Source organism: Macrotis lagotis, chromosome X (genome assembly GCF_037893015.1).
Source record: "Macrotis lagotis isolate mMagLag1 chromosome X, bilby.v1.9.chrom.fasta, whole genome shotgun sequence".
Taxonomy (NCBI): Eukaryota; Metazoa; Chordata; class Mammalia; order Peramelemorphia; family Peramelidae; genus Macrotis; species Macrotis lagotis.
This window is the reverse complement of record NC_133666.1, coordinates 627,848,186-627,866,569: the sequence shown is the minus strand read 5'-3', so window position 1 is coordinate 627,866,569 and position 18,384 is coordinate 627,848,186. Positions and strand designations below refer to the sequence as shown.

Genomic DNA, 18,384 nt, shown 5'->3' with positions numbered 1-18,384 from the left:
GAACTCACAAAAGTTGTATCTTCCTGACTGCAGGCCCAATGCTCTATCCACTGTACTATCAAAGGGGTTTCAATCCAACTGAACAAAACTGCCTTACAAATAAAACTACCATTATCCATGCATTAGGAATTGGAAGTCTTTGAGTAGAAACTAAATCACCTATCAGTTAGGAAGAGTATTGTGGATACATCCCAAATAGAAAATTAAAAGATATTTCAGAGGCAGTGATTAACAAATTTTTAAAGAATCTAATGCAATTTATTTGTTCAATTAGAAAAAAACTTTACAGTAAGTTTATTATACATCATTTACTTAAAGGGAAAATAGTATCTCAAGTAAGAGATTTCCTCTTTATATCCTTACATTTTTCATTCAGATTTAGAAAATGACAGATGTCTGAAGGTGCATAGAACAGATGGGCATTCTTAAGTATAAACTTTTAAAAAAAATAACTGATTTATTTTTCATTTCCAAGTTTGTAAAGTTCTTTTGCACATATGAGCACATTTAGGCCTCATAATAACCCTATGAAGGAGGTACTATTGCATTAATAATAATAATTAGCATTTATTTAGTCTCTTGGTTTCCAAAACACTTTACAAATAATATCTCATTTTATCCTTTCAACAATTCTAGTTGGGTAAGTACTATTATGATTTCCATTTTACTGATGAGAAAACTGAAAAAGAGAAAACTGAAACTCAGAGAGATTAAGTAACTTGCTCAGGGACACATAGCTTGTAGGTGTCCAAGGCAGAAATCCAGCACAGATTTACTTGACTCCATAGCCAGCACTCTACCCAGTCCTAATCCAGGCAGCTTCTCCTCTACATACAAATTGTTTTCAGGTGCCAGTATTATATGGCAGCGTTTACCAGCCTCACACATAGCAGATGACTCATTTCTGAGACAGGAATTATTCATTTTGTACTAAATGGTCTTAGAGAAATCAACATCATAGACCACAGGAATATACTGATCCTCTTTTAGCCCCACTAGACTAATAAACTACTCTTACAAATTCTGAAAAAAGAAGAGAAGGAATATTGCCAGATATGGCCCCTATATCCAAAGGGTCAAAGGGGACTTCTTTTCCTATTACAAGAGGAGGGCAGCTACTTCACTTTCAATTCCCAAAGTCTTCAAATTCTTGAAGGCTGAAAATTCTTCTGAGTTCTAATTTAGGAGGATATCAAAGAGGGTTCAAATAAGAAAGCTAACATGCAAATAAAGTCACCAGTATTGGTGGACATTGAACATTGGAACACTTTGTAAAGAGATGAGATTATCCACTGGTTAATGAGAGTATTGCTCATATACCCCAAAGTTCTGACCTAGACCTTCTTCCAATTTTCTCTCTTACCTGATGACTTATCAGGGGCAGGAAGGGAGTGCACAAGCATTTATTAAGTGCCTACCATGTGTGAAGATCGTGTGCTATGTAATTTTATAAATTTCTCTTTTGACCTTCACAACAACACTGTGAGGTAAGGGTAAGTGATTGGCTCAAGGTCACATAGTTTAATAAGTGTCTAAGGATGGATTTGAACTCAGGTTTTTAAAATCTATACCTGGGGTCCACCTAGCTCCCTTCCAATCCCTCTATCCAACCCTAGCTTTGAGATTCATTCCTGATTCATCAATTGTCTACAGTTTAATTTGAACTGTGTGTGTATTGGTATCTCAAATATAACATGTCCAAAACAAAACTCATTATTTTCTCCCTGCCCCAAATCTATCCCTTTTTTCAAGGTCTTCATTACTGTTGAGGACACTATCATCTTTCCAGTTGTTCACATTTCTAACTGCAGTTTTCACTATTCATTCTCTTTTAACCTACATATCTAATCATGTCTAAACCATTCTTGGCCAAATCTTGTTTCCTCCAGCCTTGACTCCCTTGACCACCTGTTCTATTACATTCACTTCACATTAATTCTCAGGTCTGAATCATTGTCTTCCTTCTCTGCATCTTCTCATGTGCTTCTGATTGTATCAAATACAAATTCTATGTTTGGAGATCATCTGTCTCTCACCCTATTAACAGGATGTCACTCAAGGTCATCTAATTTCCACTTGATCTTTGCTGTGGTATGGTAAAACTTTTATATCCTTATCTCTGTAACTGTTCCAGACTTTATCTCTGTCTCCCAATGCCTCCCCTTTCCCTCTCAGTAAATGTCTTCAATTTCTACTTTCTTGAGAAAAATTGAAGCCATATATCTTGAGTACCCTCTTCATCTTCATCCATTCTTTCCTACTGTAGATCTTTTCCTTGCCAAAAATCATTCCTTTGCCTGTGTCTGTGTCCTCCATCCTCTCCTATTTTCTCTAGCAATTATTCCCTCATCTTCATCTTCAACCTCTTATATCAGCTGGCTATTTTCTATAACCCCTAGTCATGCTCAGGTCTATCCTCATCCTTTAAAAGAACCCCTCCATTTGACTCTAATAATTATTCAGTCTATCACTGAGTTTTTTCCAATTCACTGCCATATCCTAAAAGCCCTCATCTATTCTGCCTGCCTCCAGGACCACCCCACTCACTTCCCTTGAACTGATTCCTTCAAGGTTACTAACACTCTCTTTAACTGTTTAATCAATGATATCTTCTAAATGCTCATCCTCCTCAACCTCCTTGAAGTTTCGGGTACTATGACCCACTCCCTCCCTCCAGGTGTGTACACTCCCCTTCCTTAGCTTTTGCAACACCACTTTCTTCTGGTAGTCTTGACTGTCCTCATGTATTTCCTAGAATCTTCCCCAAGGTTTTGTCCTGGGTCCTCTCCTATTCATCTACACTCTCAACTTGATGATCTCATCTGTTCACATACATGTTCAAGAATCATCTCAATGCAGATGACTCCCAGATACCCAGTCCTAATCAGTCTTCTGAAATTCAGTCATTCATAGTCAATGTCCTATTGTATATTATCTGGATTTTTTTTTGTTTGTTTGTGATACAGTGGGTGGATTACTAGACCTGGATTTAGGAAGACCTGAGTTCAAATTTGACCTCAGATCTTAGGTATTTGACCTTGAGCAAGTCATTTAAATTCTCTCTCCACCTCAGTTTCCTGAACTGTAAAATAGAGATCTTAATAGAGTCTATTTTCCAAGGTTGTTATGAGGATAAAATGAGATAATATTTGTAAAGTGCTTTCAGTCTTTAAAGTGTTATATAAAAGAAAGGGAAGGAAGCAAGCATTTCCTAAGTACCTACAATGGACAAGACATCATAAGTACTACTAGCTATTAGTAAGCTCTCCATGACTAAAATGGAACTCATCACTACCCCTCCTAAAACTATCCTTCCTCTAAACTTCCCTAGTTGAGATTAATGATTTGCCCTTTTAAACCCTCTATATTTGCCTATTAATCTTTCCCATGGACAAGCTCACCTAATATAGGAAACACTGAGCAAAAGTGAATGTTAACATGTTTACTGCATCTAGATAGCTTGCTTAATACAGGTTTATCATATTGAATAGTTAGATCTCCCTGCCAATAAACTGAAGACTCTGCCTTTGTTGACAGCAGGCTTAGATAAAATAAGTTTATAGAGACTTAAGGTAGAGTGAATATAAATGTACACACATATATTTATATATATATAATACCTGCTTTACACAGTCAACTAGTATTTATGAAATGTCCATTAAGTGTTAGACACATAATACTACTATGTGCTAAGTAACATAGAGGACTCTTGGCCTAGTTTCTTTAGCTCTTTAGCTATATTTCTTTTCAATATCCTTATACTGCTTTCAAAGGGAATCTCATCATGTTAAAAAACATGATAAATGCATCCATTCAGAAAAACTCAGCTCCACACACCTCTGATGCCCCTTTGTCCACTCATGAAAAACTGCTTTATTCTTATAGGTTCCTTGAAATCCTTGGACAGAAGTCAGAATACTGGAGCTTTCATGGATAATGAGGCAGCTGTGGATCTGCAGTGGATGGAATCTTGGTCTGCTTAGTGGCTAATAAAAGGTAGCTCAGAGCAGTCAATGTGACTTATGCAAATAAAAATGAGGGTAACATAAGTCTGGACAAATTAGTGATAAAAGACTACAAAGAAAGCCTTATGAGGGATGAGAAAGGGCAAGAGTCCCAAACTGATACAGAGCTTTGGTACCAAAAGATCTAGATTGTGCTGGCATAGCACTTTTAACATTTATCTACATAAAGACCACTATACTGGGGCGGCTAGGTGGTGCAGTGGATAAAGTATCGGCTCTGGAGTCAGGAGTACCTGGGTTCAAATCCGACCTCAGACACTTAATAATCACCTAGCCATGTGGCCTTGGGCAAGCCACTTAACCCCATTTGCCTTGCAGAAATCTAAAAAAAAAAAAAGACCACTATACTAGCTCTGTGACTGACAGGGATTGGATTCTACCAAGTAGGTCCTCGAACAAAAGATTTCAAAGAAAACTGGGGAAATGATAGCCCCAACAGATAACAACCCTGATAATAATAATAATAATAATAATAATAATAAATAACCCAACCCTGATAACATATAATTGGGGTGCCTAGGATACAACCATTTCTTTGAGGTTCACAAATTGGAATAAAGACTGAACATCTCCCAGTGGCCCATAAGTGGGCTCTCTCACAATACCATGAAATTTAAAAAAATCTTCAACGAAACCCTAATACAATTTACGTGCGTCTGTCTGGCCCAGGGAAAGAGACAAAAACTACTCTACTGAGACAGTCTCAAGAGATGTTTGGAAGACATATGAGTAATTGGGGGCCAACATTCTCTTCTTCGTTTCAAGTCAAGAAGGCAATAAATCCATCTCTTTCAATCCTATTATTTTGCTCTGATATTTACCATTTCTTCTTGTGCTTATCCATTGAAATTCCCCCAGGACCAAGGGCTACCACCAAGAGAAGACCTCCCATTACTGACAAATTATGGAAAAAGTCATATTTCATAAAATCGTGGAGGGGTCTATTAGTGGGGATGGTCCAAAATGGATTTTCTAAGAGGTTGATAAGAAGCAGCCAAATCACAAGAATGAGAGCAGCAAGTTTTGTTTTGAACCCAATGGCCACTGGGATGATGAGAACCATGTTGAAGACATCTTGGAAGATCTAAACATAAAAGTAGGAACAGAAAGGAGGGGACATGAAAGGAACATAATTAGCCTGATGATTTGTTAGGTGTATTACTCTTCACCCCTCCCCAAAGCTAAGCCTACTTAAAAGATGGTATTGCATTTGGATTTATTTCTCAAATGTACAGAGGACAGTGGAGCCTATAAAGAAATTGTGGATTGACTAAACTAGAGAAGAGAAATAGATTCATAGGATACTACTCTGACTGATTGACTAATTGCTTGATTTTAGACTATATTATTAGTTCTAGGACAGATCAGCTCCATGGGGTAAAGAGAAGCCCTATAACAGCAAAAATTCAATAGGTCTTATTATAGTGTTAAATAACCTCTTGGTTATTTCAGGCCCAAAATAACCAAGACCAGAGTACATAAGGCCTCAAGCCTTAATGGTCAGTAGTGTGATCTCTGGAACACATGAAGGTTATAACATAACTTGTATTAAGTTGGCAGTTGGGTTAATTTAAGTATGGGTGAGCTACTAGGCAAGCTCCCTTAGCAGGGAGAAGGGCATTGATCATAAAGGGAACAGGAGACAAATCCTTCTGATCAGTCTTCTGAAAAGGATGCTCCAAAAATCTTATAGCCCTAATGGATTTTTCTATATGACTGCTTTGCTGATCTATAGACAGACAAAAGGGATGAATGGAACTAAAGAATGAAATAGATAATAGCAATGTGTCAAAAGAAAGGAATAAGGATGAAACAGAAGCCTTTGACTACTATGGGGTAGGGGAAGACTTTGAAATGTTGAAAAAGAAAGTGAAAAAATGGTCTAGGGAAGGGGAAGGAAGGAGAAGTCTGCAGGTCACTTACAGTGAACATGCTCACATCAAAGTGTAGCAGTGATATGAACATGAAGAGGAGAAGAATTCTTCCTCCCAGCTGAATGTACTGGTGAGGGGAGGTACAATCCAAGATGGGAACTCCAGCAAACATGGACTTCCCTTCTGCCCGGCTCTCTGCTAAAAGGAAAAGAAGGCCACCACCCAAAGCGGCATTCCTAAGAAACCATGGAGGGAGCGGGGGAAGAAGAGCAAGATGTCATGAAACTCAAATATAGCAAAGCAAAAATGTTAACAAATGAAAACTAACAAAATTAAGCAAATCCCTTGTAGAAAGATCCACACCAGTCTCATTCCTGATCTTAGACAGGAAGACAGCCGAGTGGATGCATTTTTTTGGCCACCCAAGTGCCTTCAAATTAAGAGTGTGTATATGCTGGGAAAAAATATATCTCTTTATTTTCATTGTTCAGGAAGGAGGAAAAGAGCCTCAATTTCCTTATCTGTGAAATAAGTCGATTGGACTAATGGCTGAGATTTCTTTTTGTGGTTGTTAGGAGCTATTACAAGTTGTTTGATTGAATTTGAAAACTGGTTTCCTGAGGCCCTCCTGAAATTGTGATGGCAGAGACAGGAAAGGCCTTTATGACCTTTATGACCAAACCCCAACTTGTTCTTGTATAGTTGGGGAAGTTGGACAAAATATAGCTTTGCAATGATCTCTAGGAAAAATCTACTGTGCATCCATACACATGGACATCTTCTGGTGAAGGAGTATCATATTGGGTGCCCAGGCTCAGGGTACCCGTACATGCTTCCCCCTCCTTTCTGGCTCCAGTCCCCACTCCTTCTGCTCTTCTGTGACTGGTTCATCTATGATTGGACTAAGCATGTTAGACAATTCCAACAGTCAATCTCACTCACCTCATCAGGAATCTGAGGTTCCATAAAAGTCCATAGGTCATGACCTACAAAAATGGGGAAAAAATTCAGTCAAGAACAGATTCCTACTTGTCACTGGCTACATGTGACTATCTTTTACAAGAATTCTCTAATAAAGCAAGGATTTTAAAAACAAAGCAAAACAAAAAGAGCATCTGTTCACAATTTCTCATTCACACGCTACTTGTGAGGGACTATGGGAAACTGAGGGGTTTTTATTCCATTGATGTCAAATGGAAATCTGTCCAACAATACAATTCATTTTCACCCTTAATACAATCACTTTGACAAATACTTGTTAAGCAACAGGGAAGAAAAATTAAGAGCCGTGTAAGAAAAATAAGAAAAGGGGAACTCCTCCCCTTTCATTGATAGGAAAGGGTCCTTTGAGATCAGCCAGACCATCCCAATTTGGCCTTATGGCCTTGCAGCAGGAAGAAAAGAAGTCTCTTTTATGCAGGGGAGCTCCAAACATTTCACATGCTTCTGTTTACCATCGTAACAACATGATTTTACTTTAGATGCTGCCTTTCTTCTGAAGATACCAAGGGCTCCAAAGTAAAAGAGGGTAACCAAATAAATTCTCTGCCACTTAATTGATGACATGTGATGTTCTATGAACTGGGAAAAGGAGGTATAATATTGGAGAATCAGCTATTTCTGCAATGTAAAGATGAGATTTGGAGGCTGTTTTTGATTGGTCACAAAGCATAGATTTTCTTTTTCTGATTGGACACAAAGAATTCGTTATCCTTTTTGGATTGGACACAAAATATCAGTTTTCTTTCCTTAAAAAATGTTTTTATTGATGCTTAAAAAATATACCGTCACTTCCCAGTGTCCCTGTGCCCTTAGCAGAACCTTTTCTGAAATGAATAAGAAAAATAAGCAGGCACTGCACCTGCTGTTCATCCTTTTTTTTCCCCTTTTGTTATGGGGACAGGGGATCAGTATATTTCATTAGCAAGTATCTGTGTTGTTCTTAAGTCTAGGCAATGGATTACTAAAATAGGATGTGAATGGAGAAGGGGAGATTCTGTTATTACCTTGGCAAGAGCAAAGAAGACACAGGAAAAGGAACTCTTCTGTTTTCTTTGGTTCAGGGATGGTATTTTACTCACCTAATCCTTATTGCTTTTTAAAAAAATTAAATATTTTATTGGCAATCTTTTTTTTTAAACATCACAGTAATTTCCAGTTATGCCAACATCTTCCTCATGCCCAACTCTGGCCTTGCAAAAGAAAAATGTTTAAACAAAACAAATTGACACAATGACTACATCTGACTGTAAATGCAATGTTTTGAACCTCTAGAAGGGAAGGAGATATATTTCCTCATCTTTCTTCCAGAGTCAAGATTGGTTATTACAATTATGTTGCATTTGACTTCATATTAGTGAGACATTTGTTTATTTATGTCCTTGTGGTCATTGTATATATTATTTTCCTGGTTTTACTTACTTTGTTCTATAATAATCATGTAAATCTTCCCATGAAAAATCTTTCCAAACGTTTGAATTCCTCAAAATGATAATTTTTGAGGATCATATTGACATCCTTCAATTTGTTTAACCATTTCCCAGTTAATGGACTTATATTTTGTTCTAAATATTTTGCTTTCATGAAAAGTGCTTCTGGGAATCTAATGGAAACTCCATCTTTGACTTCCTTAGAATATATGCCTAGCAATGGATTTGTGGATCAAAAAGGTGCTGGACTGCTCATTTTTTCACAAAGAATCTCTACAATTGTTTTTTTGAATAGTCAGATCAATTCCCAGCTCCATCAGCTGTGCTTGATGATGATGATGATGATGATGATGATGATAATAATAACAATAATAATGATAGCTTATATTTATATAGAATTTTAAGGTTTGTAAAGTATTTTATAAATATCATTTCATTTTATCCTTACAACATACATGGATGCTATTATTGTCTTTATTTTAAAGATGAGGAAATTGAGGCAGACCTAGGTATGTAAATTGTTCAAAGTCACACAGCTAATAAGTGTCAGAGGCCAGATTTAAACTCAGACCTTCCTGACTCTAGCACTCTAGCCACTGGTTCTCCTAGCTTCCTCATGAGTAAAATTCTCATGAATTTTCCATTCATGGCAGACATAGTTTAAAGTGACTTGCTGGGTCAAATGTGGAAGCCCTTGCAGCTAAGAAGCATCTAATGGATGGATTTGAATTCAAGTCTTCCTGACTCTAGTTCCAGTGGATGTATCAGAGAATCTATCATCTCACAGCCCTCTAACATTATTTTTACCTTTTATCATCTTTGTCAGTTTTTCTGAGTGTGAAATGAAACTTTAGAGATGTTTTGATTCACATTTCTTTTAGTGATTTGGAGTATTCTTTCTTTGTAGATGTTAATAATTTGTGATTCTTCTTTTGAAAATTGTTCATCTCCTTTGGCCACTTCTCATTTGAGCTAGTATCCTTATTGCTTGTGATGCTCTGAATAAGCCAGAATGGGCATCGATACCTTTGATGGCTTGAGGAGGGAGTTCCACAACCAAGCACAGAAAGAGCTGGAGGGGAATCCCGAGTTCCTGTTTTTCCTGGTCCTTATTCTTCTAGAATCTTCAGTTATGATGCCTTTGGGATGAAAGGCAGCTTTGGAACATGACTCTTTTCTCACTTCAATTCACTGATATTTATAAATCCAGAAAGGAAAAGAGGAATACTTTGTATATTCATGAGCTTCAGGATCTCAGTTTGGAAGAGTCCTTATAAGCCAACTAATTTGAAGTCCTCATTTTACAGATGAGGAAACTGAGGTCTAAATGGGGCAGAGGGACTTTCCTAAATTATAGTAAATGGAAAAATAGACAGCCAAACTTTTCTGATTCATAGTTCAGTATTCTTTCAATTAAACCTGAAAGAATGGAGGGTTCTACTGGTGACCTTTGAGATATAGGAAGAAAGTCCTGGATGCAGCTCAAGAGATCTGCCAGTTTCTATGCTAAGAATATGTTGGTGTCAGGGAAGTCAATATTTGTAATGCAAATATTCTGGAAGTAGAAAGGTCAGGCAATCACAGTATGACTGCAAAGTACATTGCTAAGCAAAGGTCAGTATCTCAGAGATTGCAAGGGAGGTCTGCTTAGGTGATATTTTTGGCAGCATCATAGGTTTCATGGGATTTTAAACTGGTGGGCATAGAGTCTCAGTCCAAAGAAACCAAGACCCAGAGAATGGAAATGACTTGATCAAAGTCATAAAGAGTGTGGTAAGTGGCAAAACTAGGACCTGAATCCAGATTATTTTTATTCAAAGTACCTCAATCTCCTTGGGGATCAGCATCTTTACTGAGTCACTTACCTGCATGAAAATAATTCCAAACAGCACAAAACAGGCACAAGGAACACACTTCTGAACTAAAATCAACATACATCCTACTGAAATGGAAAGAATGAAGAGCCAGTTTTAGGAGTGATAGTATTAATTCTCCTGCTTCCATTCCTTAGCCCCTTTCCCCTCCTCCCCAAGCTGTGTCTATTTAGACTTTGACTTTCTGTCTCTAATCTCCATAGTCTTTCTCCACTGAGATGAGCTCTAGATTAGTCAGAAGTCTTACCTAATTGCCCAAATGTATTGATCACCCCAAAAATTGATGCCAGGAAAGGGCTGCTGCTCCAAGACATCTGAATGGATTCCTTCTGTTCATCCCACTGCCACCAGGTGTGAATGCCATCCTCTAGGAAGGTGCTGATCAGACAGAGGCGAGCCAGATGAGGTAGGAATCTCTTTGTTAGGCGAAGGAACTAGCAAGTGCAAGAGTCAGAAAGAAAATGAGGAGGCAAGAACTCAGTAGAGAATGGGGATACCAGTATCAGGGGAAGACATCTGCCTTCAAAAGTAGCTTCTTTGATTAATTCATAGACCACTTTGAGGAATAGGAGATGAGAGGGTTTTTTTTTTTTTTTTGCCTTTTTCAAGGCAAATGGGGTTAAGTGGCTTGCCCAAGGCCACACAGCTAGGGAATTATCAAGTTTCTGAGCCCGGATTTGAACCCAGGTACTCCTGACTCCAGGGCCGGTGCTTTATCCACTGCACCACCTAGCTGCCCCGAGGAATAGGAGATGCATCTCTCTAGATTTTTAGAACTTTTTGTACACTCCTTTCCTGGCATGCTGGTTTAGCCCCTGGTTTACTCAAAGGTAAACTGAGGGATGATGACTAATTTAAAGATACCATAGCCAAGCAGCTACAGACCTAGGGACATCACCTCTGAATTTGAGGCAGCTGGTGGATCATTTGGATTGAGCCATGGGCCTAAAGTCAAGGAAGACCTGAGTTCAAATCCTACCTCAGACTAGTTGGGTGGCCTTGGACAAATCATGTAAACTCTGTGAAGTCATGTAAACTCATCTATAAAATGAGAATAATAGCATTGCTTTCCAGGGTTGTTGTGAGAATCAGATGAGATAAGTTTTTTTGTTTTTATTTTTCAAGGCAATGGGTTAAATGACTTATCCAAAGTCACAAAGCTAAGTATTAAGTGTTTGAGACCAGATTTGAACTCAGATCCTTCTGACTCCAGGGCCACTGTTCTATCCACTGTACCACCTAGCTGCCTCATGAGATAATTTGAAGGGCTTAGCACAATGCCATAGTAAGCACCATATAAATGTTTGCTGCCACCATAGTCATCAGCATCATTATTATTCTTAAGACTCCTTAGGGAACAGAACCCTGGAATTTCTGCTTTGGATTCTGTTCTTCTGAAATTTCTATAGACTAGGTCTTTAAAAGGACTCTTAACGAGAGGTTGATGCTAAAGAACAGCAATAAGATAAAATAATTAGCATTTATTTGGCTTTAAGTTTGGAAAAATAACCATAAAATACCTTATTTGAACCTAAAAACAACCCCAAAGGAATAGGAAGTACTATTTTCTCCATTTTACAGATGAGGACACCATGACAAATGTAGGTTAAGTGATTTTCCCAGCTAGTTTTGTCTGAACTCAGCTATTATAAAACAAGGTAATTGGCTAAGTGACTTTCCCAAGGTCACAGATGTAATTATTAAGAATCTGAGACCAGGTCTCAGGTCCTCTTGTCTCTAGGGCTGGTGGCTCTATCCATTGTGTCCCCTAGCTGACCCTATTGTAAAACTTCTTCAGTGAACATCATCATCCTCATATAATAACTTATGGTCCAGATCTCTCTCCTTAGAATCTCTCCATCACTACCTGTCAAAATCCTTCAAGTCCTGCTGGCTCTGCTCAAATCTTCCTTCATTTATGATGCCTTCCCCAATCACAACTCATTGTGATGGCCCCCAGTGATAAATCTCTGTGGTATTTTCTTGTTCTCTCATAGTACTCATTATATTCTGCTTTGCATTCTCCTTGATGCAGCTAGCATCAAGTACAATGGATAGAATGCAAGAAGCCTCAGAAACTGGTTATCTATGTGACCCTAGGCCAACAGCTTAACCAGTATCTCTCATCTATAAAAGGGGGTAGCACCTACTAATTCCCAAGATTGTTGTGAGGGTCAAATGAGGTAACATAGGTAAAGAGCTTTTTCTGAACCTTATGGTATTTTTTAAAAAAGATTTTATTTATTTTGAGTTCTACAATTTTCCCCCTGATCTTACTTCCCTCTCCCCACCCCCCACAGAAGGCAATTTGTCAGTCTATACATTGTTTCATGGTAAACATTGATCCAAATTGAATGTGATGAGAGAGAAATCATATCCTTAAGGATATGTATAGGATAAGGATAAAGTTTAAGAGATAGCAAGATCAGACAATAAGATATCAGTTTTTTTTTTTTTCTAAATTAAAGGTAATAGTCCTTGGTCTTTGTTCAAACTCCACAGTTGTTTCTCTGGATACAGATGGTATTCTCCATCGAAGATAGCCCCAAATTGTCCCTGATTGTTGCACTGATGGAATGAGTGTGTCCATCAAGGTTGATCATCAACTCCATGTTGCTGTTAGTGTGTACAGTATTTTTCTGGTTCTGCTCATCTCACTCAGCATCAGTTCATGGAAATCCCTCCAGGCTTCCCTGAATTTCCATCCCTCCTGGTTTCTAATAGAACAATAGTGTTCCATGGCATACATATACCACAGTTTGCTAAGCCATTCCCCAATTGAAGGACATTTACTTGATTTCCAATTCTTTGCCACCACAAACAGGGCTGCTACAAATATTTTTGTACAAGTGATGTTTTTACCCTTTTTCATCATCTCTTCAGGGTATAGACCCAGAAGTGGTATTGCTAGATCAAAGAGTATGCACATTTTTGTTGCCCTTTGGGCATATGAACCTTAAGATATTATATAAGTGCTAGCTAACTCCAAATAGGGTCATGAAGAGTCAGACATGACTGAATAGCAACAACTGGATTTTTCAAGCCGAGAAGGAAATGGCAAACCCTTTCAGTATCTGCCAAGAACCCCAACTGGGGTCATAAAATGTCTATCATGACTGCAAAACTGAATGAGAAAATTGAAATACAAAGATTGTTAGTTGTCTTACCTTTCCTAAGAAGGTATAAGCATCTTAAAGGCAAGAATGACATAGAATTCATTTCTGTATCACTGGTAGTACTTAGCACAGGACACTGCACACTGCATAATACTCAGTAAATATTTGACTAAATTAGTGAATTTAAATGAGTCTTTTTTTTTTCTTTGCTAGATTCCACTGTCATTTATTAAGAGGATTCAAAGAATTGTTGGCACTGGGAGAGGCACAAAGATAATTAAATCAAGGCCCCTTTTTTTCATAACCCTTATGATCTAGCAAAGGAAATAGGGCATATCTATCATATGAATATGCAAATTGTTCCATGACTTCAAGACAGAAAAAGACATGATAAAGAATAATAAGTATTATGTAAAATCCAAGGAAGAAATGTTCATTTTCAATGGTGGTTGGGAAGCAGTGGAAGAAAATAGAGGAAAGTTTTCAAGTAGGGTGATTTCTTTTTGGGGGGCAAAAAAGAAAGTTTATTTAAGTATTGTTGTGGCCAGTAGAATCTAAGGGGGAGAGAGGATAGAAGATTAGCAAAAGCAGCAACAGCAGCCACCATGAGGGGATAAGCACTAAAGAAGGATATGGGGCATGAGCATTATTCTGGGGATCATACTCTCCAAGAGCAGGCTGGCCTCCCAAAGGAAGTTGAGCTGAATAGGTAACTTCTAAACTGCCTCGAAGGACAGGTGGCAAAGAAATCTCATGTGACGTAAACTGTGGAAGTTTCCAATTCATTTAACATGGTGATGCCAGCCAAACTACAAATCCTGTTCCTCCACTCCCCCTTCCATATATTGACTATGAAATATATCATCAGGGTGTCTTGTGTTTAAACACCATAATTCCCTGCAAACAAGCTCCTGCTGTTGCTGTTTTCACCACCACCCTAATTTACTTGTTAGAGTTAGGATTAATGAGTACAGCTGAGTGGTAACAATAGTTTGAGAAGAGCCACTACTGAAGGAAGTATTTGTGGGGCCAGCATCAAGGGCTGGAGGCAAGAGCCAAGAAATGGTATCCAGAAGTGAAACTCTATGAGACTAGACAAGCAATGCAGCTAACCCTTTGGCAAAGACTTAGAGACTGTCACAGCTGGATGAGATGGCCCTAGAAGATTACCTAGTCCAGTTCCTTAATTTTATGGAGAGAGAATTCCATTTTACATATGTTATCTCATTTGATTCTCAGAACAACCCTAAGACATGGAGGGTGCTATTACCTCCATTAGGGTAGTAAGGTGGCACCATGGTTGGAGCTCTAAACCTGGAATCAGGAATACAGAATTCAAATCAGCCATAGACAACCTAACAGCTGTGTGACATTGAGAAAGTCACTTAACCCTGTTTGCCTCAGATGCCTTGACTGGAGAAGAAAATGGCAAATCTCTCAAGTTATCTTTGCTAGGAAAATCTCAGTTGGGGTCACAAAGAGGCAGACAAACCTGAACACAACAAATTTCCTTTTTACAGATGACAGAGGTTATATGGTTGAAGCCACAAGATAATGAAAGGACTGCTCCAGGATTACACAGTGGCCCAGTAGGATCAGGATCCAGGTCTTTGACTCCCATATCCAGATAAAGAACTGATGGAATCTGAATGCAAATTGAAGTATATTTTCTTCAACTACTTTATTCTTTCTTTTGATTAATTTTTCCTTATGAACTTCTTCCACAACTGAGGCAAATATGGAAACATGTTATACATAACAGCACATGTATAAACTATCAAATTACCTACCATTTTCGTAAGAGGGGAGGTGAAAGAGGAAGAGAGAAAAATATAGAACTCAAAGTCTTGTAAAAATGAATACAAAAATTTTTACAATATGTAATTGGGGAAAAATAAAACACTGGATTTGAGTGTATGTTACTTAACAACTGTGTGATTCTGGACTCTGAATAACTGGAGAATTGAAAATCTTGTGATCTTCAGTTTCATCTTTTTTTTTCAATTTTATTTAAGGCAATGGGGTTAATTGATTTGCCCAAGGTCACACAGCTAGGCAATTATTAAGTGTCTGAGGCTGTATTTGAACTCAGGTCTTCCTGACTCCAGGGCTGGTGCTCTATACACTTTGCCACCTAGCTGCCCTAGTTTCATCTTTAATGGGAATAATTATGTTTGTTCTATCTGCCTCACAGGCTTATTATGAGGAAAATACTTTGTAATTTTTAAACTACTGTAGAAATAAGAGCTAAGTAATAAAGTACATCAAACCCTTTGGAATTAGCATGTTGGATCATAAAGTTTTGATCTAAAAAAGAACCTTGGATAGTATTTAATCCAAGTCTCATTTTATAAATGAGAAAACAAAGTTTTTGTGACTTGTCCCAAATCATATGGATAGTAAATAGTAATGAAGGGATATATTTCAAGGTGGAGACATACCTCCATTTTTAAGTCTCATCATCTCTATCTTTGTTGTAAAATGAAGAATTATATATGTGACTCAGTGTTAATAAGGGGATACTTGTGTGCACTACTCAAAATAGCCTATATTGCAGTTGATAGATAAATAAAACAAAACTACTGTTTTCTTTAATGTCAGTCAACAAGCATTATTAAGCTTTTACTATGTGTGAGGTATTGTGCTAAACGCCTGACATGCAAAGAAAGATAAATGCAAGTTGCTAAGAATAGCAGAAATCCCAAAAGTTAGGTAGTGGAAGTACTATATTGCAGATATTTAAGAAGATATTGAAAAATTTCTTAGCTTCACTTGAAAATACCGGGAAATGAAGACAAAATGGGATGCTTGTTTTGGCTCTTGCTATTTTTAGATGATTGATTTTAGAATTGGAAAGGAACCTTGGGGATCTTGTTCCTTTCCCTCCCCCCTTACTCCCCCCCCTCCTCCTCCCACAGTCCAGACCAAAAAAAAAAGGAAACCTAAAAAAAAAAAAAAGGAGGCCTAGGATTAAAAAATTAATTCCCTGAGCTCAAATTCCTAGTAAGTGGAGGGATCAGTATTCTGCCAGGACTTTGGCCTCAAAATCTAGTGCCAAAGTAAAACTCAAATTGCGGGGCGGCTAGGTGGCGCAGTGGATAGAGCACCAGCCCTGGAGTCAGGAGTACTTGGGTTCAAATCCAACCTCAGACATTTAATAATTACCTAGCTGTGTGGCCTTGGGCAAGCCACTTAACCCCATTGCCTTGCAAAAACCTAAAAAGAAAAAAAAAACCCCAAACCTCAAATTGCATAGATCCCAAAATGCAATTCTATGTGTGTATCCTTCAGTTGGATTCCATACGCCCTTCGAAGGGGCATTTCCTACGTTTCTACCTGTGTAAAGGCGGGCAAGATCATTTGATCCTCGATTTCACCCTCTATTTGCTTGCTTGCTTTGTCTAGACTTGTTTGCGTGTTATTTCGGTTGTCAGCTCCTTGAGGACAGGGATTGTCTTTTGCCTCCTTTGTCCCCCCATTGCGTGGAGAAGGTGCTCAAGGACGGTTATTGAATGACAGGCATCTAAGGAAGGGATGGGACTAGGTGATTCCTTCCAACTTCAAATCCAGAAAGTTTGTTTACAGTTTCTCTAGAAAGTCCCCGGAGGCGCAGGTGGCAGTCCCTTTAGTCTTTCCAGTCCCAGCTCCACCCCTCCACCGGCCTGGCGACCCTCAAACACAACCTAGCGGACCAGAGCAAACCATAGCCAGAGCACCCATCCTTTCAGTGCAGAAAAGTCTTCCCGTTCCCATCGCCGCCCAAACGTCCCTTAAGCTGCCCCCCAAAGATATGAGAACAACCCCAGTCCCGCCCTCCCGGCACTCCCCCCAGGGGTGCGCGGGTGTAATCCAGCCCTCTCTCGGGGCGGGCGCCTGGCATCCCTTCCCTGGCCGAGCCCTAGAAATAGGGGCCACCTGAGTGGGAATGGGAACCCCGCTCACCTGGTCTGAGAGATCCTCCGCGACTTCCATCAAATTGGAGTTGGGGGGCCCCATGATCCGAATTCCAATGACTTGCCGCCTGCTCTCTTCTCTCCCTCGGTCTGAGCCGTAGGGGCCCCCCGGTAGGCTTCCCCATCACCCTATAAAGACCAGAGGAAGGCACGCGGGAACTGGATGCTTTGCTCATACCGGGAGGAGGGCATGGGGTGCCAGAGCTTGGGAGGGGTCAGGGTTCCTCGTCAACAAACCAGGAGACTGCGTTAAAAGCCACAGTTCTCGGGATATGAAGAATGGCAAAAGACTATCCCTTGCCTGCAAGAAGTTCGCAGTCTAAAGGAGAGACGATATGCAAACAGCTGTAAATAAATAAACTTTATAAAGGACAAATTGGATGTAATCAGTAGGCAGAGTCTGCTTCAGGTGCTGGGGGAGGTGCACTCTAGATAAAATGCCTGCATCCGAATTGATCATCTCTTTTGGGGAAGACAAAAATACAAATTAAATCCCTCAAATTCATGGTTACTATGTGTGTATATTTCATGTTTGATGATGATGATGATGTTTGTCCTTTGTTCTGGAAGAGGACCATGACACCAGGGAGGTGATGCCATGACAAGCACATGAATTGGATTTGAGGGAGGGGGTGCTGTCCTAAGTCACCAGGCTCACTTTTTCTCCCAGAGCCATCCTGAGTCCAGTGACCAGATATGAATCAGGACAGCTGGAGATGGAGATTGCCTCCCATGCAGGCAATCGGAGATAAGTGACTGGCCCAAGATCACACAACTAGTAAGTGTCAAGTATCTGAGGTTGGATTTGAACTCTCATCTTCCAATCTCCAAGGTCAGCATTCTATCCACTGTACCACCTTGGGCAGCCAGATGACACAGGGTGGAGCAATGAAGCTGAAGTGGGGAGGACCTGAGTTCAAATTTGACCTCAGACACTTACTAGCTGTGTGACCTTAGGCAAATCACTTAACCCTTATTGCCTCACATCCAGGGTTATCTCCAGTCCCCCCATTCATATCTGGTTCTTGGACCCAGAAGGCCAGGAGAAAGAGAAGCTGGTAACTTGGCACGGTACCCACTCATTGAAATTCAATTCACAGGCTTGTCATGATA

At 39.3% G+C, this 18,384-nt stretch overlaps 1 protein-coding gene across 1 annotated transcript; it reads right to left on the bottom strand.

Moving 5' to 3' along the window:
* Nucleotides 1-424: 424 nt before the first annotated feature.
* LOC141497054 (surfeit locus protein 4-like) lies at nt 425-17,360 on the bottom strand. Its single transcript, XM_074199636.1, has 6 exons — nt 17,261-17,360; nt 10,450-10,636; nt 10,194-10,270; nt 6,842-6,885; nt 5,949-6,135; nt 425-5,109 (listed from the first exon to the last, which is right to left on the bottom strand). Exons 1-6 carry the CDS (start codon nt 17,312-17,314, stop codon nt 4,843-4,845), a joined length of 816 nt encoding a protein of 271 aa, XP_074055737.1. The 5' UTR covers nt 17,315-17,360; the 3' UTR covers nt 425-4,842.
* Between the last annotated feature and the right edge of the window lie 1,024 nt (nt 17,361-18,384).